The 23,805-nt window shown below is 37.4% G+C and overlaps 1 protein-coding gene across 1 annotated transcript in view; it reads right to left on the bottom strand.

Annotated features, from left to right (window-relative positions):
• The window catches only part of MS3_00010228 (uncharacterized protein), a gene marked incomplete at both ends in the record, with an annotated part of 50,747 nt that overhangs the window by 21,861 nt on the left and 5,081 nt on the right, over positions 1-23,805 (bottom strand). Inside the window, 10 exons of the mRNA XM_051218589.1 lie at positions 505-1,128; positions 3,277-3,851; positions 5,915-6,185; positions 8,081-8,302; positions 9,896-10,006; positions 11,451-11,864; positions 13,831-13,900; positions 14,266-14,304; positions 18,587-18,914; positions 20,483-20,831. Of these exons, the coding sequence (XP_051075255.1) occupies positions 505-1,128; positions 3,277-3,851; positions 5,915-6,185; positions 8,081-8,302; positions 9,896-10,006; positions 11,451-11,864; positions 13,831-13,900; positions 14,266-14,304; positions 18,587-18,914; positions 20,483-20,831 (3,003 nt within the window). The remainder of the gene's footprint in view (positions 1-504; positions 1,129-3,276; positions 3,852-5,914; positions 6,186-8,080; positions 8,303-9,895; positions 10,007-11,450; positions 11,865-13,830; positions 13,901-14,265; positions 14,305-18,586; positions 18,915-20,482; positions 20,832-23,805) is intronic.

Below are 23,805 nucleotides of genomic sequence, written 5' to 3'. Positions count from 1 at the left end.
ATTATGGTGCAGGAGTAGATTAGGAGAAAGTTAAGGGCGGCCAGACCAAAACATGGCACAAGTCCATGAAGTCACTGACAAGTGAACTGTCATGTTGGTAGGTGTAGACTACCTGGTTGGGATCCGCGAGAGGATAGCAACCGATGGTTAGAGATCCTGAATGACATGGCTCAAAATCGTTTGCAATGGTGCAAGTGCATCCACTCTTTGTGTTCTCCCAAATTCTAATTTTCTGAATTCTTCATTTCCCTTTCTTTTTTTTCTCTTTCCAAATTCATTTCACTGGATTATACTCCTTGAATGACCTCTTTAAACCCTAATCGTCCCGATTATTGCTTATAATCTTACTACCTCTACCGCTACGGGATTCGAATCGACAACGGCATCTTTATGCTAATGTGATATGGCAACTCGGACTGATGTACGTATGTACGAAGTTCTACGTTGTTGCTGACAGGCTATATTAACATTGAGAAAATAAAATAAGTGATTAACAAGACATACCGGACTTGTCCAAATTTGCTCTGATTCCTGATCAACAAGCCATTGTGCATTGATTGGTGGTGGAGTTGAACAAATTTGATGGTAATAACGTGAACTCGATGAGCTAGATGAACTATAACGTCTACGATTGTTCTGATTAGGATTGTTATCATGTAATGTGAATTCATGAAATAAACTAGATTGTACTGAACTACTAGATTCAGTTTTAAGTAAAGATGATGTATTAACAGTAAGTGGTAATTGTTGGTTTTGTAAAATAAGTGTTTCATTTGGTGAAACAGTATGATTACATGTATTTCTGATGGGATCCATCATATTTGATGTTTTGTAAGAAGAATCAATTTGTAAACATTGTTGTGATGATGAATAAGATAACGAGCTACTACCATTACTAACTGGATCTAAAGAAATATCAGCCGTATTATTGACGGTTTCACACGACAATTTATCAGGATGATGATGTATTGGATCGTTTGTGATATTATCTGGGGAGATAGACATAGGATTAACAGAAACAGTATTGAATTTAGCATGTTCTACCACAGCCGGATCCCATAAAGAAGCCGCAGCTTCAACTGCAGCAGTTAATTCATCTCCAGAGTCGGAATCACACACTCCATCATACTGTAGACATATTTAAAAAAAGGTTTAGAAAGAGAATGAATTTCAATTTATAAAAGTTAAATTTAACTTATCTATAGCCCCCAAACGACCTGGTACTTTTTTATATTTTTTTTGTTTGAACACATAAATATTGGTACATGGGGCACCAAATATATATGCGCAACACAAATTTCATGCTATGTGTGTGGGCTGTGATACTTCCCGGGTGCCCAGACCGAAGCAGGTGGTTTTCTTAGGGGGCCACACCCGAGCCTTTGACCTAAAGGTCTGATCCACAAGGCAGTGGAGCATCGTGAGGAGACGCAGTTCCATGGTAGCTGGTGACCAACGATCGGTTCATACGCCATTTGTTCCCTCAGGATACTGGAACCCATGTGCACTATCTGGTTTGGAATCCAGTTGAAGAGCCGGACATTCGCTTTTCGTCCTCTCATTTTTGTAAACAACACCCCCGCCACGAGAAGGCAGTGAGTAGAACTTCCGTGACAGGTTGTATGCGCGTGGCCGCGTGAGAGCATTTCAACAGGGAGGGCGAACCTTCCCCACTCTCTGCCATACCAGGGCATTTGGGGACGACTTGGTATAGTCGAGATCCGCCGTCCCTATCGAAATGTCCTCACACGGCCACGTGTATACAACCTGTCACGGAATTTCTACTCACTGCCTTCTCGTGGCGGGGGTGTTGTTTACGAAAATGAGAGGACGAAAAGCGAATGTCCGGCTCTTCAACTGGATTCCAAACCAGATAGTGCACATGGACTCCAGTATCCTGAGGGAACAAATGGCATATGAACCAATTGTTGGTCACCGGGTACCATGGATCCCATCTGCAAACGTTGCTCTAATGACTTGTGGATTGAATCTCTAGGTCAAATATTCGAGGAGTAGCCTCCTAAGAAAACCACCTGCATCGGTTTGGGCAAAAAAACAGTATCCCAGCCCTCAGACAAATTTTATGTGGCGCATATATATTTTGGCCACGCTTTGTACCAATGTTTATATGGTTAAATAAATAAAATCTATAGACCGATTTCCAACAACTGATTTATATGACCAAAGATATATAATAACAGCCATTTGAAAACAATCACTTGAATTACTTATATTTTGACATTATTTTTGAAAGAAAAAGTCACAAACTAAGTAATAAGTCAAACTTATAGTCAAGTAAAATAGATAATTCCTAAGAGTAAGGGAACAATAATTTAGATAGAATAGCATGACGATTTAATTTTATTCTGTTAGAATTTTGTTATGAACTTCTCATAAGCTGTTTTATTTTATTAAAAACAAAATTGCCGGTGAAGTCATAATGGTTACATGAATGAAATAGAAAGGAAGACCTACCTTAAGTTATGCATGAATATTTGTTAAAAAGGAATAAAGGTTTTCCTTAAACGAATTAACATAATCCTTATTTCATCAGACCATATTTTTTCAATTCCTTATTCGCATCCTCATCTTTCTTACTTTGTTATTAACTAATTGACTTTAACTTATATTGTTTTGAAGTAATATTAAGTCACGTTTAGATATTTCAGATCAGAAATGAATTAATCTCAGTCAGATAATCACTTGATATTATCACCATTTCAATGTTACAGGAGTTTCTTTTGAATACATCATTTACTTGTAACATTTTACTCAGTCTTTTAAACTTTAATTGAATCCTTATCAGACTGCTATACTGCTAAGCAATGGTATTAGCCATTGATTAACTTCATTCTTATAAGTTAAATTATATTTGTAATTTTGATTTGAAGATAGACTAGATGATAATAAACAGATGAGAAATTTTAGATGAAATAAAAAGCAATTTATATTATTTTCTGTTTAAATTGTTGTTATTACACTTCTCCATGAAGATAAGAACATTTATGTCAGACTATATGTTAAATAACTAACTACTTACAAGCATTTATTCAGTAGATGTAAACTATACACTTATTTTTTGAAGATAAAAATAATACTCCGAAGTGAGATCACTTTCCCAGCTATCAAACTTTAAGAAATTCCCCTTTAATTTCTTTCTCTGTTTCCCAGTTTATGATAGTAGGCAAAGGAAAGTAACCATACTTTTAAAAACACAATAATATTAATAATAACTTGAGTAGTAGTAATGGTAATATTATGACTGAGACACTTTACCTGAGGTAGGTATTGTTTTACTGTAGTTGATTCATCTTTATAATTGGTATTACTCCAATAACCAGGTGATTTACCACTAGAACTAGCCATTGTATTAGTTGGACTATGAAAGTAAGTTGATGATGGTGAGTTCATTGATGAACCATCACCAGGACCACCACCACTACTAGTGACAGTTTGATTATCAATTCGACTAGACTTACGACAAACTTGCACTAAACCAGCCATTCTTTCCATTAATGTATCATGTGCTAAAATTCGTAGTTGATTTGCACCATTATTACGATCATTATTATTATTTCTGTTGTTAATATTTGAATGCTTACTCCGACTTCTCACTGATGCATCTTCTGTTTCTTTATTTTCATCGCTGAATTCACTCTCATCATCCGATGCAGTTTGATCTGTAAAATCTAATTGTTGTTTGGATGAAGTATTATTATTGTTATTGTTACTACGAGAGGTGTTTGATTTTTTTTGTTGAGATTTTTGTTCTCTTTGACAAACGGAACAAGAAACAACAAATTTACTCAATTGCCCAGCTGACATTCTTGCAATTAATTCATATTCATCAACTATGAGAAAGATAAAAAAGGATGTTGGTTTGATTTTTTAAGAAAAATATTAAAAACAATTAAAATCATGGTTATCAATGTTAAAACTTGAAAAGAAAATGTAAAAGTTGAATAAATAACAGAAAGTCAATACACCAGGATAAAATCATCCTCGGAAACCAGAAAACAAAACCCAATCGTTCTACAACATGTGAGAAATATCTCAGAAACTATTAAAATGATTTTTAAAGTCTTTGGGATTAGTCATGTATAAGAGAACAGAAACACTATTAAATTTTATTCATATACAAAGATAAACCAATATTATCTACAAAAGAAACTGTACCGACTATGATAAACATTATGTTAGACAAAGTGGACTCTGCCCTCTATCTACGCATGTACAAACAGACTAACAGTAGAACAGCTTATCACTAACATCAGTACACTCAGACAGTTAAAGACAGGAGTTAGATTTGGGAAACGCCAAAGTTCTAGATCAAGGAAATTCAATGTTTTCCAAAAACGTTCTGCGAATATGAAACTCAGGTCAATCTACAATCAGTAAGCATATCAACATAGAACCTACTTACTAACCAATGTATAAAAGACTAACCAATCATGTATGAGAAGGTCAACAGAACAAAACTTTCAACAAGAATATAAAGGCAAGCAAAGTTGATAAAACCTCCAAAAATAATTACACACAGAGGAAGGTCAACAGAATAGGCTGAATTCGGATATTCAGATTAATAAAACAACATACTTCAGCATGAAATACGTGCAGACGCTGCCCAGAACAACAATGAAAGTTTCACAGTTGAACCCCAACACAACCAAAATAAGAAGGACATATATAAGCGGACAATACTGTCTTTAATTAGAACGTCATCAGGTTTTACTTTAATATATATGAGTATTTATACAGGCATAAGAAAATATAAAATTAAGGCAATTTATGATGGAATAGAATGTGTAACTACACATAATCTGTAAAAATTACAAATTGATAGTAAGAAGAAAGGTGTATTAGTAGTAGTGATAAAAATAATAAAAGTTTTAGTCGATAATTCAACAAGTGAAGTAGGTCAAACTTGGATAAATAGACTTTAGAATAGTAACCACAAAAAATCGTTAAACTTACGTAATAAGAAGTGTGTAAGTAATTAGATAGCGAAGGATATAAACGGAAAGAGGTGAAAGAATACAAACAAATAGGGAAAGGGGAAAAATTATTAAAACCACTCACCAAGTCATATCTGACCACGGGAGGGGACAAGATGTGTTATGAATTACTTCTGAACACATAAAATATGATTATCGGCTCGGATCCCTATAGCTCCTGCTACATGTAGGAAACGGGATCGAACCCACAAGGAAACAACGAAAATATACGATAAATCACCTAAAATTATTTGGTTTTATCCATCATATGATCACTATCAACCAGGTATGCTAAGATAGAACTGCGTACCATAACTGTCAGAAAACATGTAGGTTGCGGACAAAGAGATAGAAGTAGTGGTGGTTCAAGTAGTAGATTACGAGTAAGAGCAAAGAACGCTCTAACTACTTCGCTTCAAACAGCTAAGTATCAGTACCATTTATTACACGAGAACAAAAATAGGATTCAAAGTCCAGTGTACGTAAACCTTTACCTGTGGAATGAGTTACTTATTTTAAAAAATCCAATCATGTTGGAAACTTTAACCTAAACCAAGTGTTCCAATTACTGAGCTAAATATGAAATTAAACAGTTAGCAAGTGCGCATTAAAACTTATTTACTACAAATCAACCCCATAAATTTTCATCACTCAATACTCATTCTTCCTTGATACATTTGTTATTATAATTAACTTATCAAACATGCACAGAATAGCATACTTGGCTGTGCTCCACGCCCGAAATGAGAAGGCTAGTGATACTACCAAGTTTCCGACACAATTTTAAACCATCTTAGCCTAAACTAACTGATTAAGTCTACTGACAAAACTGATTTAAACACAGTTGAGAATAGAAACTACAATCAAATCAATAGCTTATAAACAAAATTAAAAGAAAGGCTTTAAAGAAAACATCATACCAGTTAATTTTGTACATGTTCTATGCATCCAAAGTTGGCAACTATCACACTGGATCATTTGTTTAGTGGTTGGTAAATAAGCTCGATCACATTCTGGACAAACATCGCCTTTAGATTCTGCCTGACTACATGCAGCACATTTATTTGTTTCATATGACCAGGCTGTATAACTTCCACGAACCGTTGAAATAGGTGTAGTACCATCACTAGTCTCAGCTGGTTTACAAGCTTTAACTCCACAATGTAAACATACTGAACATTCAGGACAAGTCTAAGTTACCATGAAAATAAAAGATAAATTTATGACACCTTTTTTTTAAATGAACAAGAACAACCACAAAAATGTGGGAAATAACCATGTGTAAATAAGTAGGTATCATTACCAAGGTTTTATTTGATAATTTCGAATAAATTGAGCATTGGCTCGATTGTTATAAATAAATAATATATTTGTAATATCCCAATGAGTAGAAAAATTAGATTTTTTGACGTTTCGTGACTTAGTGTAAGCCACTTCTTCAGAGAATAAATAACCGAATTGAAATTGATTCAATTTGGTTATTCATTCTCTGAGGAAGTAGCTTACACTAAGTCACGAAACGTCAGAAAATCTGATTCTTCTACTCAGTGGGATATTACAAATATATTATTTATTTACATGTGTAAATAAGTTTCATATCTTTATAGGATAAAAAAATAATAGGTGATATTTTGTACACTCACTAACTCTTAAATTCATATGGGTATCTTTTTTTTTAAAGCAAGAACGAAAACTAGTCGTCCGGCAATAAGAACGGGTTAGTTGGAAAACTGTGGTTTTAAACCAATGGTCTTTATGGCCTCCAAGATCATGAGGAAACCTATTTTTGGTCACCCGGTACCGTGGAACGGCAGCTCCTGACGCTGCTCCACTACCATTTGAACTAAACCTTCAAGTCAAAGGCTCGGAGAGCAACCAACCAAGAAAACCATCTGTATTCCTTTGGTTTTCTGGACAGTATCGCAGTCCACATATAAATTTTATTTTGCATACAGCATTCTTTTTTTAGTGGTCACTTGTACCAGATTTTCTGTAAATTGAATCAGTACTATCCACAAGACGATTTATAGACTATGAATAAATTGTAAAGATAACAGAATGTTCCTATCAATGAAACAGTTAGCGAATAATTTGTTACTAGTATTTATTAACAACTTTAAAGTGTAACAATAAACTTGTCTCATACAATAATAAATGATTACAAAATTATAATTACACTTGAAGCAACTAACTAATCAAAAGAGGCAGTAATATAATACACTGATTTCTTAGTTTGAAAATTATTTCAATACAAGTCTCAGTAGTAGTATTATCAGTAGTACTAGGAAAGATTAAGCACAGAAAAACTGGGAAGAACGCATGAGGAGACTTCGGAACTCGAGTTCTAAAGGAAGAGGCAGAGAGTGAAAGCAGACATGTAGTACTTCTACTGGTTTTTCTGAAAATACAAAAGTAAACTTTTAAATATGAGATTTCAGATATTCCGAGTTATTTTGGGGCAATTTGTTGTTATGTAAATCGTGTCTTTAAAGTACAACACTACTGTAAGAATTCTTCTATTTATGAACTTCATTTACGTCATAATGTCCAAATAATTTAAGTAAAAATTAAACCCAAATAAACGTTAATTGTTTATTATTCAGTGCTTCTCATCATGCGTAAACTATTATTCAAATATAACAGTGGTTACATAATTGCGGTCAACGTTTGTCTTACCAACAAACTTCAAATAAGGAACGCTATTTCGCAATAAATATATGAGTTACTGGTTAACGGACAGAAATGTTTGAGAGTAGGTGATTTCAGTAATAATTAATAAAATTATTTCGTACACATTAACGACTAGTTAATAGATTATCGTTTAACCGGGCTAGGAGACTGATTCTAGGTCATCATTTTTTTATGTTAGACTCTCAGTTTTCAATTAACATATTGTAAGGATAGTGTTTTGTAAACAACTTCATGGAACGCAACCACATCATTTGTGCATTAAAGGTTAATTAAAATACATTTAAATATGATATAACAATGGTGATAAAAATATATTATGAAGTAAATACTAATGTCTCAATATTTTAATCAAAAATGTTTTAAAAAATAGACTCTCTGAAAATAGTTAACCCTACCCAACATCCTCTTTGACTAGTTTTAGCTGGTGGAAAATCAGCTAAACATTCTGGATGATAGCCGGTAGAACAACGTATACAACGTAGATCTGAAGCTGGACGACGACAGACTTTACATGTGGTGCAATTTCGACATACAAAATGTTCTTTCCTACGAGGTCTGAATTGTCGTTCAACGCAGTAGAAATGGAAAGGTTCAGCACAGGATACACAAAACAGTAACTAAAAAAGGGAATACAAATAAATATATCATAGACTATGTTATTAATCAATCCGAAAAAAGGAAAAAAGGATCTGTAATCAGTTGAGCTAAAATATGTTAAACGATGACAATAAACTTGCGTATTTGAAATGCGATACATGATTAAATGTCATACTGTTGGTCTAGCTTGATTTAGAGAATGAATATTCTTAAGTACCGTAAATAATATACTGAAATAGCTGAAGTTTTTCTTTACCTAGCGTCAGATAACTCACACACAGAGAAATTCGATATAGACTGGAGATTTTTTTAATTCATCGAAGGGTAACGATTGTGTGTGTACATTTAAGATGTGTACAAGTATCAACCACATTCATAAAATATGATGACTGTGGAATCAAGATATGCATACGGTTATGAGTAAGGCCCTACATCCTTTACACAAAATGCTTGATGTTAGTGATTTTTGTATATATTAGCTACGTGACACAATGACATGTGACATGGAGATAAAACCTTCAAATCATCGAAGTAATAAGTTAGGTAGCTAAAATACTTTAATCATTGGATGAATAAATCACCTACAATATGTGTTGTCATAGAAAACGTATGATCCGCACGAGTGATAAAAGTAAAACATGTAAAACGGATGTTGTTTTAAACAAATAATACTAAAAGCATAAATAGATGCTCCACTAATCTCACTGGTTGAAATCATGAGTCAATTGAAGCTAGACCACCATGGAAGACCTGGAAGCACTGGACGGCCGTTTCGTCCTGGTATGGGACTCCACTAATCCCCTATCGGTCTACCAGTCATAAACGAAGGTCTTGGGGGTCAAATTTACATCGGGTCAAGTTATCATGCATCATATTGGCTCAATAAGAGGAAATTAACGACAATAAAAAAGAAATTGAAATAGTAGTAATATCAAGGACAGTAAGAAATTAAACATAAACAACAGAATTCAAGAAGAAAAAAAAGACTGAAATCGAGGCGTAAAAAGTAATGATAATAAAATCCAAGATCTATTGTAAAATAAGTAATGAATACATTCATGTTACGGTGACTAAATAAATCTGAGCCATATCATCACCTGAGGTCTTGACCTATATATGAGGATTATTTCATGAACCTCAACAATCAGTCCATGAAATTTACTGATTCAAGGTCTTAGTTTGGCCGCTCTGTCTTCTTTTAACTTATTCTTATACTCGATGTTATTTTGCATATTTAAGTAGGCAGTGTTAGTAGGAAAATGGAATGTAAAATGTGACTCTAAAGATAAAGACACCAACCCTTGGATGGTCATCCTCGCCTACTGAGTCTAAATATTTAGAGTAGTCAGTAGTAATGAACAGTGTTATCTAACAGAGTATAAACAGATATTTCATGCAATTGGTTCCATTTATGAATTTAAATAAACTAAAATTTCTGAACGCGCTAGTGAGGAAAACGGAAATGTACATCTAATGAAATCAGCAGACCGATAAGCTGAACTGAACAATAAGTAGAGAAATAAAAACATTGTAAGAATATTCGATTACAAAAAACTGGATTACAATATAAACTAACAAATTAAGGCACAATAGACGAGTTTTCTTTAACTGACCTGACCTCCACCACTACCACATGCGTAACAGATTTCTTTAGGTGGAGCAGCTGCCAATGTTGTTACAATTGCGTAACCTCCTTGTGTTGCTAAGTCACTATCAATTACTTCCTATAACGGGAATAAGTAAATAAATGAAAATTAATCCTCTTAACTTTCTGAAACTTTTTTAAGATAAATAATAGCATACGACAACATTGGTTGGGTGATAGTACAAATATAGAACCTTCTATCTTATTATTTAAGTATATAAACTGATATGTGTAAAATAAGAGATGTTTTTATTCAATAATGGAAAGGATTGTTCAGTTACAAACCGCTTGACTTAGACGCTGTGGATTTAAACAAGAAAATTAATAAGTACTATCCGAAACATGAGATACACCAACTAATCATCAAAATGACATTTAAAAATACATGATTAACCATTAACGAGTGGGCTGAAGTATATATTATATAGATGTCAAGGGAACTAGAGAGATCCAGAAGGATGATAAGACATTTCAAACATTGAACACGGGTTTCTTGAAAAACTAACCACAACTTAACCGCAAAAGTTGATAACCACATATAGGTCCTTGGATTATGTTGTATACGTGATACTGATACGTCTTGTCGATGAAACGCTATATACGATTACCTAAGCTATTCCGGTAACCCGCAGTCTAGAACTACACAGCGACTTGAACACCAGAGAGAAGACACAAGTATGAGAGAAAATACTTTACCCCAAGGTTCATTTTTGTACAGAAAATCATAGGTATTTATAGATGTTGGCGTCTGTTAAATCAACATCATATTTCAGCCAATCCGTTAACGACATATTATGCTACCGACCAATAGTAGCACGCCACGTTGGAATTCCAGGACATCCCATCATACTCTGATTGGCTAGGTCCCTTCGGCTCCTTTTGGGCCTCTGGAGGCTCCGTTGAAGTTCTCCGGAAGCCGACTAAACAGATACCACTCTGATAAAATGATCAAAGTCAACGACTATATAAACCGAAATCCAAGTCGATATATTCAGTCATAGATTCGGCGTATTATGACCAAAACCGTGGCATGATAAAGGAACAACCTATTTGCGGTAGTAAGCTATAAAAATTTTAATCTAGGTGTTACCATCTACCGATACGAAAAAATGGAATCCGATTATAACCAAGTCATAAAAATCACCAATAAGTTCTATCAGCATTCTGAGGATAATTTATATCACCATCAAACTGATTCCTGTAGAAGCCAAAACGGAGTTATACGAAGCTATAACAGTAAATTTTATCTGAGTACTCACAAAAACTTTATGATGATATATTACTAAATATAATACACAATACAGAAAACTTAAACGCTAGTCCACATAAATGTAGATGTGTATCTCCTTACTGGCAATTAACACAAACAAAGAAGACAAATCAATCTAGTATGAGCAGCTAAGTCCCTGAAGACAGTGATTAATTGTAACGGATTGACGTAGCAGACAAACTCTAAATTAGCTATGATGGTTCGAATGTAAAAATCATGAATTATCACTTTACATACATGAAAACAACCTTACCCCTTCAACTGGACGGACACGATCTAAATCTTCATTTTCATCATTTTCTTCAATAATCGAATTGAAATGCATTCCTAAATCTCCACCACGAACAGGTGTTACTTGAAGTTCAGGACCGACATTTAAATTGTTTACAGGATTTTTATGCTTACGACGATATGAATGATTTATTCCATTGGCATTTGTTTTCCGAGAATAACTAGATGGTAACCATGTATCTAATTCAAGCTGTTGCGCTAATCCAGGTACAGTTTGCAACAAACTAACTGATTCATCTGGTTCATCTTCAGATTTATTAAGGTTAGATCGATTATTTGTATGATTAGCAGTATTCATTGATAAAGCACCTTTATATCCACTTATAGGTAAGTTTGAAGTTGAACCAGGTGAAGGATAATTTGATGGAAATTTAACCTAGAGACAAAAAAAGTGTAAAATAAGTTCATGTCTTCTCATTGCATTATCGTATAGTAAGTCGCTTAGGACAAACAAGTATAGAAGAAAAACACCTCTTATCAAAAAGAGTAGGCTATATTTTCGGTAAATATATCCTTTAAAAAAATACATTTTCATGACAATAATAATTTTGTAGGTGCCTCAATAGCTTTATAGAAATTTGGGACACACTAAAATTCTGTACATATAAAAAGTTATCGTTTTTATACAACTTATTATTTGAAATATAGATGTGGATCACAAGGAGTGTCACATAGAATCAACTAGTATTATTATGTACTCAAATTAACCCCAGTATCGTCACATAGAGCATCAATAGTTGGGCAAGCGTTACACATATCCTGACTACCACAATTTCACCAACAGATTTACCACTATTATTTACAACAGACAGCGAAATCACATCCTGGGTGAATCCAACACACAAGCAATTCTCTTGAGAGACTTACGATCACATTTACCAGTAAACACCAGACAAGGAATATTGCATCTATATTATCATTGACACATCCACAGAACCACAACTTTCGCATTAAAAACTGATTACAGATTAATACAAAGTATTGTAGGAAGATTGTACAGAATGATGAAAATACTGTAAGTTTATTTATCTCAGATACCCAGTACAGGTTTAAGTATTACGGTATTGCATGAAAACTGGTAGTAAAATTTGAATGTCCAAAACTACATTACACGAAGAGATGTTTGAATCCGTGAACTGTTGGGTGAAATCGAATCCCAAACCAATGAGTCACAATAGTAACAGTTTATCTGGATATTACCAAGAAAATCAGGTTAGAAGGGAAGACAATAAAAATAAATTTGCAATGAAAGATCGATACCAAGCAGTCAAGTTCGAGATCAATGGAACAAGTTAACAGCCATATACGGAGAAATCCAAATACCTCACTTTTATCTGAAGTTTGTGCCGATGATTTTGTCCAGAAGGACAATGAAAACTTTACGATTATGCCACCCAACTCCATCGAAATTATCAGTCTGAGCTGAAAATCTTTTCACCATTGTTGAGGATGTTAGATCTCTAGAACTCACTTGGTAAATGACTTATTTTGTAATTTTATTTTGAAAGTTTGAATTTCTTTGTTTTCGCGCCAAAAGCGCTTTTTTATCCTTCATGTCGTATTTCCCACTTGGAAGAATCTTAAACGCTATTGGCTCGTTATATCTTTTAGTATGCTATTTTGTAACGCTTCCCAAGGACAGTTATATGCTGTATACGTTTGATTTATGCCTGTTCTTGTCGCTCGTGCTTCTGGCTGTTTGAGGAATGTATTTCCCCGTTCGAACTTGGACTTTTCTCTCTAGTTAGAGGGGCTGGGACGCATCAGAATAGCTAGCTCATTGATTTTTGGTCACAAGTCTTTGTTCCGTTAGCAGACTAGGTGACCTCGTAATCGCTTCAAACATAGCAACCACGTTACCAGCAAACAATTGAAAATGAACTTACAATGATTAACTCCCTGAAAAATGAAAGTTAGTAGTATGCACAATGAGAGAAATTTACGAAATCAGACACAGACCATTGAATGCTTGGTCTTAAATCTAAAGGTTAGGTGCTCACTGCGAGACATGAAGATTCTGAGTTCGATCCCCAGCGGGGTCTTGGTTATGCACTGAAGAGCCTCATACTTTGACAAAACAGGTGATTAGTTCTACTTGATTTCAAATCATTGTTTAACTAAAATCACTATGTGATGTAAACTATGGGATTGAAATTAAAATGATCTTGAGAACAAATAAAGAACAGCCAAAATCCTTAACTCAGAAATATTTAGGCAAACCCGGTTAACTAGCCCCATTCGATGTTCAACAATAAAGAACAGGTTAGCAACATAGAAACCCGATAAGTGAATACAAAGTAACAACAATTCATATGATTAGAAATAGGGAAGGACAATCTTACCCTTGGACCTGTTTTCGTATTCTGATCAGCAGTGGCAGCCGCAACACGACGTCTGAGACATATAAGTTCCCTGTAAAAGTAAAAGTATAGTTAGTAACATTTAAATTACAAAAGTGAAAGGTTCGTACTACTTCAGTTTAGGAGCAAACACGGATACTAAATATATGATGAAGTAATCATTTAGTTGTGTTGTTTAATAGTACCTTGACTTTCTTACGTGAAATATAACATGAAACCCCCAATGAGTACAAGGTTTATTATCACTCTGTACACTTCCAAATTAAAACCGACAAACGACAGGAACATTAGAACGTAGCTCAATGGATAGTATTCACAAAGCATCAAATATCCAACTTAAATTACAGTACACAGGTCACAAACATCCAATAGAAAATAGAATACAATTAGAGACATGATATATAAAACAAGATTTACTTGCAAGGTCTACCTCGTGGATCATTACTGTCAACTAAGCTGAAAAACAAAACAAGTAAAACAGAAAGTTTCATAATTAGATAAGTATTAAAAACAAAACCGACGTCACAAGTGTTTATAGAAACTGTGAAATCAGACAAGCTATCGTTACTACTACTCTTCAAACAAGTAGTGTCAACGATATGTACAGAAGAGAAAAAGCTCATCAATAAAATTTCCCAGTAAAGATGATATCCGTTTATCATTTATTTACAAGTACAACAATATAGATTACACTGGAGATAAACCTTGTAAAATCTGCAAAGATCGCAATTTCACAGTAAAATATTACACCAAGTGATGAAAACAATCTAGCTAACAGAAACACAGTAAAATGAACTTTTTTATATCTATAAATCGGAATTATTCAGTAATCACCACAATTATAAAGTGTTCAATCAGACCGCCAAGTCAAATAGAGATCTCAACAATTACTTTTGGATTTTCTATCAGAGCTCTTCTTCACAAACGTGATTTTTAAGTCAGAAATATTCAGGAAGTATCGCCTATGATTGATTTGCCATCCTTACCTAGTACCCGTTTCCTAACAACTGTGTTACTTACTCGATGGTCCCAGGATATACGAGCAATGTTTCGAAGACACCTATGATCGAATACTAGTAACCTACGAATATCCTCAACTCTTACCGGCCATGTTTCACTGCCATAAAGTAGGACGGAACGAACTGCTGCACAGTAAACACGTCCTTTGGTTGATAGACGGATATCTCGCCTACGCCATAAATGACGCAAGTTGGCAAAAGCTAGTCGAGCCTTCTGTATCCGTGCTGAGATTTCGTCACACACCAAACCACAAGGGCTGATGAGACTTCCAAGATAAGTGAAGCGGTCGACACACTCAACTACTTCACTCCCTATCACTAGTTCGGGTGTCGATGTAACCCAATCCTGAAGCAACATTTTGCATTTCGAGGGAGAGAATCGCATCCCGAACATGCTTGCACTGTTGCTTAGAGTGGTCAGAAGACTCTGCATTTTGCCAGCGTCTTCACCAAATAAAACTATGTCATCTGCATATTCCAAGTCAACAAGTGAATCTCCCGGTAGAAGTTCAACCCCTGGAAATTTAGATGAGGAGAGTGTTATCTCTAAAAGTACGTCGACCACAAAGTTGAACAAGAATGGGGAGAGTGGACAGCCCTGACGAACACCACTTGAGGTAATCAATTCTGATGACAGTTCGCCAGAAGCTCTCACTCTACCAGTTGTGTTCGAGTAGAGAGCTTTTATAAGGTTAATGTACTTCTTTGGTACTCCTTTCAGTGACAAACACTGCCATAGAACCTCACGATCAACAGAGTCGAATGCCGCCTTAAGGTCGAGAAATCCTACGGTTGTGGGGCGTCTGAATGTGTGTCTATGTTCTAGAACCTGACGTAGTGTGAATATCTGATCTATACAACCACGTCCAGGTCGAAAACCGGCCTGGTTTTCTCTAATCTGCTCTTCACGAGCTTTGATTAGGCGTCGAAGTATTATTGAAGCTAATATTTTAGACACTATATTAGTCAAACTGATTCCTCTGTGATTGTCACAAGAGGACTTTCGTCCTTTCTTATAGACTGGCACAATCAGTGATTGAGACCAGTCAGATGGGATTGCGTCCAGTTCCCAGATTCTACCTAAGACCTCGGTTAATCTCATTGCTAATACTGGACCACCATCCTTAAAAATCTCAGGAGTAAACCTGTCAGGGCCTGCTGCTCTCCCTCGCTTCAGATTTCCTATGGCTTTTTCAACTTCGTAAAGGGACGGAGGACCTACATTAACTTGCCATTCAGGTTGACTGGAGATCATGGGAAACCGAAGTGTGGTTGATGGCCAGTTGAACTGATCCCTAAAGTGTTCTGCCCATCGATCCAATCTCCTGGATTGAGAATGTATAATATGTCCATCTTTCTCTGAGATTGTTTCGCTAACAGTTGGATTCCTAATTCCGGTTTCCTTAAGAAGCCTGAACAATTGTCTGCTATTACCTATTGCCGCTGCCTTTTCCATCTCTCTTGCTTTCGCTACCCACCACTGTTCGCGATCATTGCGTAGACTTCTTGTCAGCTTGCGCTTAAGCTGACTCCGCTCTTCGTTATGTTCAGAGCCAGATGGAATGAGTTTTCGAGCATCTATCAGTGCGATAGATGCTGCTGAGATCCAGTGTTGCTCCCTAACCTTCTGGTTTACCTTACTAGCAGATATCACTGCTGTTTCCACAGCTTTTCGGATATCATTCCATGCTGCATCGGGGTGGGCATCACATACATGGCTGCCTAACTGTTTTTCTAGTTGTTCCTGAAATATACTCTTAGCTTGACTATCATTAAGTAGGCCCCTAAGAGGTTTCCTTGCAGCGTCTTTCCTACGTCCAGTAAGACGCAAGCAAATACGCGCTCGCACTAGAGCATGATCTGAATCTAAGCATGTGCTCCAGAATGAGCGACAGTCTTCTATCGGGCCCCTCCATCGGTGGCTGATAGCGATGTGATCTATTTGGGTCCAACGTTGGGACGAATTAGGGGTCGCCATGTTAAAAGATGTTTTTCCTTATGCTTAAAGTTAGTATTTGCAAGGAACAGGCGGTTATCTGAGCATAGCTGCAACAGACGGTCGCCATTATCTGTTCTTTGAGCCACGACACCATAAGATCCACCTGGGTGTCTTTCCGTATCGCTAAGTTTACCTACTTGAGCATTAAAGTCACCGGCCACTATTACTACATCCGAGCGCTTGGCTTTTCGGAGAAGGTCCGAAAGCTTTCTGTAAAACTCATCTTTTACATCATCTGAGCTGCAGTCAGTGGGAGAATAGGCAGAGACGACGAAGAGGCAACGACGAGTGTCCCTATCTTTCCGGATTCTTACTGTTCCGTTCAGTCCGACAGAGCACAAACGACTGTCTACTGGGATCCACTCTAAGAGAGCTAGTTCTGCCCTAGGACTCAATGCTATACCTACGCCGGCGAGGCCACGGGAAGCAGAATCAGGGCTTCCAGATACACGAAGTGTGAATCGAGTCGGTTCTTTATTTTGGCATGGTGAGGTCAGATGAATGACGCTACTTGGATCCTGTATGCGCGTTTCGGAGACGCAGCACACATCGATGGCGCGAGATTCTAAAGTCCTAGCTAAGGAAGCCTGCTGTCCTATTTGGCACAGTGTTCGTACGTTGAAAGCTCCTACGTGTAGTTTAGAGCGTGGTTTCAGGAGACCAGGAATAGCGTTCCACGTACTCGAATCGTTTGCCCTAGCGGTGCGAGGTGATAAAGAGACGTGAGGAGGGTTGGTCATGGAGATAAGAGAGGTATTAGGAGGTGTAGGAAGGATTTGAATGTGACCAACTTGGTCTCGTGTGTTGTTACGGGTATGAGGGCTGATGTCACTTCCCGGCTGCCCACACCGTGGAAGGGTATTTCTTGAGGAACCTGAAAAGGAAATTGGATTAGTGTTGGTCTTAACGACCTGGGAGCGTGACCGCAGAGCCCAAGGGACAACTGCTTGAGGCCGGTCGCGCACGGCCTTTCTGTGGAAGGTTTTTGACGTATTAGCTCCGTTCTTCAAAGGGCCTTACCGCCGGAGACGGGAATCCGTGAGGTAAGGTGAAATGTGACATTTTTAGGGTCGACCTTTTCTAACCCCACCCCTCCTTGTGGGAAGGCAGCATCGCTGCAGATGCTGGTTGTCCGAGGGAAACACCTTACTGCTGTCACACCTCTCTACAGTCAGCAGTACGACTTCGCCCTCAGACCTTGAGTTGCTGCTTTTAGTCTTACCGTTCACCAATCGACCTGCCTGGCATGGTAGAACCTACAGGAACATATGTTCCAGCCAATATAGCTCGGTTGGGTCGTCACGATAGGCAAGCCCGACCACCGCGTCAAGGTAGCAGCTTCGGTCGGGCCCTTAAACTATGAGACTAAAATTATTTCATATCTTTCTTTCTACGAACTAACTTTATTCCTGTACTATATCCTTATATGCAATCTTTCCTTTATATAATAAACCATTGAGTTAATTGCATCTATGAATTTGGTGTCCATCTTGCTGTGCTAATGAGGTGTGGCAACTTGAACCGATGGATATATGTGCCTGGTCCTACGTTGTAACTGACCGACTGACTGACTGCTTATATGTGACGGATAAGATCTAAAATGAGTTGGGTGTTTCGATATAGCTAAAAAAGAAAGCGAGATAAATGAAAGTCCAAAATAAATTATAAAAGGCTGATAAAAATGCTTTCAAAGTAAATCAATGATCAACATTTCACTAACCGACAATCACTGCAACGTCCACATGGTTGAATAAGTCCTAAGCATGCTGGGCATTGTCCGCAACGATTCGGTAAATGGGTCGAATGTTGACTAGTAGACCCGAGTCTACTAGGATGAAATGAATTTTGTAGAGCAACTCCGTGACCACTTACATGAGCATCGTCTTGTTTAGAAGCAGAATGCTTTTCTTTCATCCTATTTGAATGAGCAGCAGAAGCAGCTAAAGCAGCATGCACAGGACTAACACCTCCGGGAACCTTGGCGCCAACGGCAGCCAAGCGCGCAGCGTGAACCATAGCCGATAAAGTTGATGAATAACGACTGTCCTCTACAATTGCACAGCGGAAATAGAGTCACTAATTACCACTAGCATCAAAGATAACAATATGAGGTCATAACTATGCAGAAGAAATGTGGCAATGAAAGACGAAAAACAGGAAAGAAATCTATACGAACTGGCCTGATGCATTACTTCATAAAGCACATGATAAAAAAACGTACGATAAAAATGTGTAGAATAAGCGAATGGTATATGATTTGAGCCACTATCACAATTTACACGATGGCGAAAAATGTTATGTGAAAGCAGTCTAAAGTATTACGGATCAATATTTGCAAAAACTGTCATCTAAAAAGCATCATATTTAAATTCTCATCTCGTTTTAAATATTCACTTTCAAAGAAAGGTAAATCAGACGAAAATAATTTAGTTGCTTTCCTGAACCACTTTTTGTTCTGTCATTATCTATAATTAACTAAATGACCTTTCTGCAAACACGACTCTATTGGTTGTTATTGACAGTAATTCAAAACGACCTCAATAAGTTTATGGGACGGGCAGAAATTTCTTGTGTGAAATGTTGGCTTTTATCTCTGAAAGTAAACCCTGTAGAATGAAACTATCTATGAAACAAGAAAACATCAACTGTGAGGAATTTTAAAAAATTAGGATTGTGACAATTACTATTTGCAAATGATACGATGGAAAACAGCAGTATATTTGTTACTGGTTTATTTCTTGCGACAATTCTGATTATGTCCAAAACTACACTTGTATGATTTCTAGAAGCTTTACCAAGAGACCACACTATGTCAACATAAGTCAACGCAAAACAGAATAACTGCTCAGTAATGAAGACCTAAATAGGACATCCATGAAACTTGTTCGGAATACCATACACAGTTTTCTAAGTCAACATCACTTATTGAACTATGGCTTCCAGTATGCCTAAAAACAACCTACTGGTCCTCGATACTATGCATAGTGTTGCCGCCGACCGTAAGATACATCCTCACTTATAAGAAACCGGGTTTCGCACGGATATAACAGAACTGTCAGCATCCAATCGCTGTACACAATTTTTATGGAGAAACTAACGTTCCAACGACTTGTTTAAGTTTTTCTGACATTCAGCATACGAATATTGATCACATCTTCAACACTAACAACAATAATCTTACAACTACCCAGTTATATAAACCTATGTAGTAATTCCAATGGATTCCTGCCAAGGATGAGTGTAGGCATATACTCCAGTCGTTTTTGTGAAAGTAACTTATAATTCGATAGCTTTAAGTTTATACCATTCCTATAGACGGACTGTGAGTTAACTGAATGGGTTCTAGATGGCTTCTACTGTCACCTGAAGTACACTTGTAGTCAAACACAGAAAATCCAGGTGGTACTTATCACATGAAGTTAACTAAGGTTCATATAAAACGATTTGTAGGAATGTGGTTTACTGATTTTAGTACTTAAATATCAACTAATAGATGTGGTTTATAGTCTCATATGCGAACACATGTGTAAATTCTGAAATACATTTTTATTCTTATTCGATAACTATAAAGAAAATGAAGGATCTCCCACTGAATATTTTGCAACAAAAAACTTACCACGACTAATAGATGGTCTGCTGACTTGTTTTACACGTGGTCTGAGTCCTGTAACTGGTCGGTTTCCACCTTTGTCTTCGTGTTTATTATTCATATTATCATTTGATTTGTATCCTTTAGATGATGATTTGGTTGAAGTTTCAGTTAAATTTCTATGACTGACTTTCTTCACTTTATCATTCGAACTTTTCTTATCATGCCATGATGTTGGATGTGTATGTCGCGTGGAATGTTCCATATTGCGACTATTACTCCCTTCAGAACCATTACTTACCTCGGAGGAAGCTCGACTTCGACGTCCACCGCTTATGAAGCCTAAGTAGCCATCATAATCGTCCAGAAAACGATGCTATTCGAAAAAAAGTATACATTTTAGCATTAAATGGGTATTAAGAAACATAAATGAAAAAAATTAATGCCTAACAGAACAAAAACCAGTCAATTTAACGATTACTTGAATGACGATAATCATTGATATGATCAAGTTCCATGCCACTGGATCTGATAACTGACGGAAGCTCCTTCAACCTACTTGAGCCGCTGGCAGCAAGAAGTCTGATGTGAGTGAGAAAGTTTGTGAAGTTGATGAGATACCAAAAATAAAATCTATCGGTGTATTGGGCGATGGACGCTTCTCCAATGAACAGTCCAACTGGTCTAGTGCACCAGCAACATCGATCTAACTGTCCTTTCCTACACGACCAGTCAGTCAGCTACAACGTAGGACCAGGCACATATATGCATCGGTCCAAGTTGTCATACCTCATTAACACAACAAGATGAACACCGGATTCACAAAAGTAGTTAATTCAGAGGTAGTAATATGTAAAAGAAAGATTGCATATGAGGATATAGTACAGGAAGAAAGAATTAGTTCGTAGACCGATGAAAAATGATCCACCCAACGAGGAGAAAGTCGGCGAGGAACTTCAACCCCAAAAGCTCCACAAATCACTAGGTCCAAACGACTTATCTCAGACCCTTTTTAAGGACGGTGGCGACCTTCTGATCATGGAACTAACCGAGCTGTTTGCAGACGCTTGGGAATCAAAGAGTTCCAACATCGCGGAATGAAACGATAATCTCTCCTATTTTAAAAAAATGTTTAAGTCATGTGTGCATCAACTATCAGGATTTAATTCTACTTACGATTGCACCTAAATTATTGGCTTCCGTTATACTTCGTAGATTATTCAAAATCCGAGAAAGATTAACTCGAATGAAGCAGGCGGGCTTTCGTTCCGGCTGAGGATGTGCTGATCATATATTCACCCTTCGCCAAATGTTAGTACACTGCCATACTTATCACAGACCAACAATCGTGGTGTTTCTTGATACTAGGGCCTCCTACGATTCGTTGGACAGCACTGTTCCCTGGGATTGTCTATTGAAGAAGGGTGTGCCTGAGGAGTTTATTAACATCTCGAAAGCCCTATGTACAAACATCTCAGGCAGAGTGGGAGCATACGAATACCTCTCCATTTGTCCTATTCAGGCAGTGGGGTTAGGCAGGGTTGCCCAATCTCACCATTCCTCTTCAACTTTGCCATCAATGACATTCTGGAAACAGCTCTGATGGATGTAAGTAATGGCGGTGTGGATCTGTTGCCTGGAGAAAGACTTCTCGACCTTGAGTATGCGGATGATATTGTCTTACTGTGCGATAATGCCCAAGACATGCAATGCGCACTTAATCAGTTGGCAATCAGTGTCCGTAGGTATGGTATGTGCTTTGCACCTTCGAAGTGCAAAGTACTTCCACAAGACTGGTAGGATTCTAATCCTGTACTCACCCTGGATGGTGAGCAGATAGAAGTAGTCGAGAAGTTCGTGTATCTGGGTAGCTGCATAAGTGCTGGTGGTGGCGTGAGTGATGAGATTAATGCACGTATAGTGAAAGCCAGAGCGGCTTATGCCAATCTGGGCCATCTTTGGCGCCTTCGTGATGTTAGTCTGGCTGTAAAAGGTCGGATCTACAACGCGTCGGTGAGAGCAGTTTCGCTCTATGCTTGTGAAACCTGGTCTCTCCGAGTTGAGGACGTTAGACGACTCTCTGTGTTCGATCATCGCTGTCTCCAAAGGATTGCTGACATCCAGTGGCAACACCATGTTAGTAATGCAGAGGTTCGGCATCGTGTGTTCGGGCACAGAGACGATAATGAAATTAGTGTCACCATCTTGAAACACCGACTTCGGTGGCTTGGACATGTTCTACGAATGTCGTCCCAGAGAATTCCACGTCGTGCATTATTTGCCGACTCTGGGACTGGTTGGAGAAAGCGGAGAGGTGATCAGTATATGACATGGTGTCGTGGTATGAAAGAAAGCTGCAAAGGGCTGGCTTTTGTCGGTCCTTCACAACTCCCTGGTTGGGGTCCGAGAGATGGTACAACACAGTGGCTAGAGACGTTATCAGATATGGCTCAGAATAGAAGCCAGTGGCGATCGTGCTGTAACGTTCTTTTACTTTCTTCATAAAACGTGGTTGTATCTTCCTTAACTGAAAGATTTCTTCTGATTGTACCCTTTTGTTCCCCTACTATTACTATTATTATTACACTACCATACACCAATCTCTTCGTTATTGTTTTTTTTTACGTTCCCCACTTTTTTTCTTTTTCTTCTTCTTAAATTCTCATTGTTTTGTGTGGCGCATATATATTTGGCGCACTCCTGTGCCAATATATATGTGTTCAAATAAATAATATAATAAATAAATTGCAGTGAGGAGTTAGAAGTAGTCGAGAAGTTCGTGTACTTGGGTAGCGTGGCGTGAGTGACGCGATCAATCTACATTTAGTAAAGGTCAGAGCGCTTTATGCCAATCTGAGCCATCTTTCACCCCTTTGTGATGTTAGTCTGACTGTAAAAATAGGGTTTACAACGAGTCGATAAGAGCAATCTTGCTGTATGCCTGTGAAACCTTGTATCTACGAGTTGAAGATGTTAAGCAACTCGCGGTATTTGATCAAATCTGTCTCAAAAGGATTGCTAACATTCTGTGGCGACACCATCTTAGTAGTACACATGTTTCGAGACATTGGTTCGAGCAAAGTGATGATAATTTAAGTAGTGTCATCATCTTAAAAGACCGACTTCAGTGGTTTGGTTATATTCCACCAGTGTGATCTCAAAAAATTTCACATCGTGCATTATTTGCCGACGCTGGAACTGGTCGGAAAAATCAAAGAGGTGGTTAATTGATCACAAGGTGCTCTAGCATGAAAGTCGTGCTAGACTGATATATGCAGGATCTTCACGACTCCATGGCTCGAGTCCTGGGAGTAGCGGCTCCGAATAAAAGCCAGTACCGGTCCTGCCGT

Source organism: Schistosoma haematobium, chromosome 1 (genome assembly GCF_000699445.3).
Source record: "Schistosoma haematobium chromosome 1, whole genome shotgun sequence".
Taxonomy (NCBI): Eukaryota; Metazoa; Platyhelminthes; class Trematoda; order Strigeidida; family Schistosomatidae; genus Schistosoma; species Schistosoma haematobium.
The sequence above is the reverse complement of the archived record's forward strand: the minus strand, read 5'-3'. Positions and strand labels throughout refer to the sequence as shown.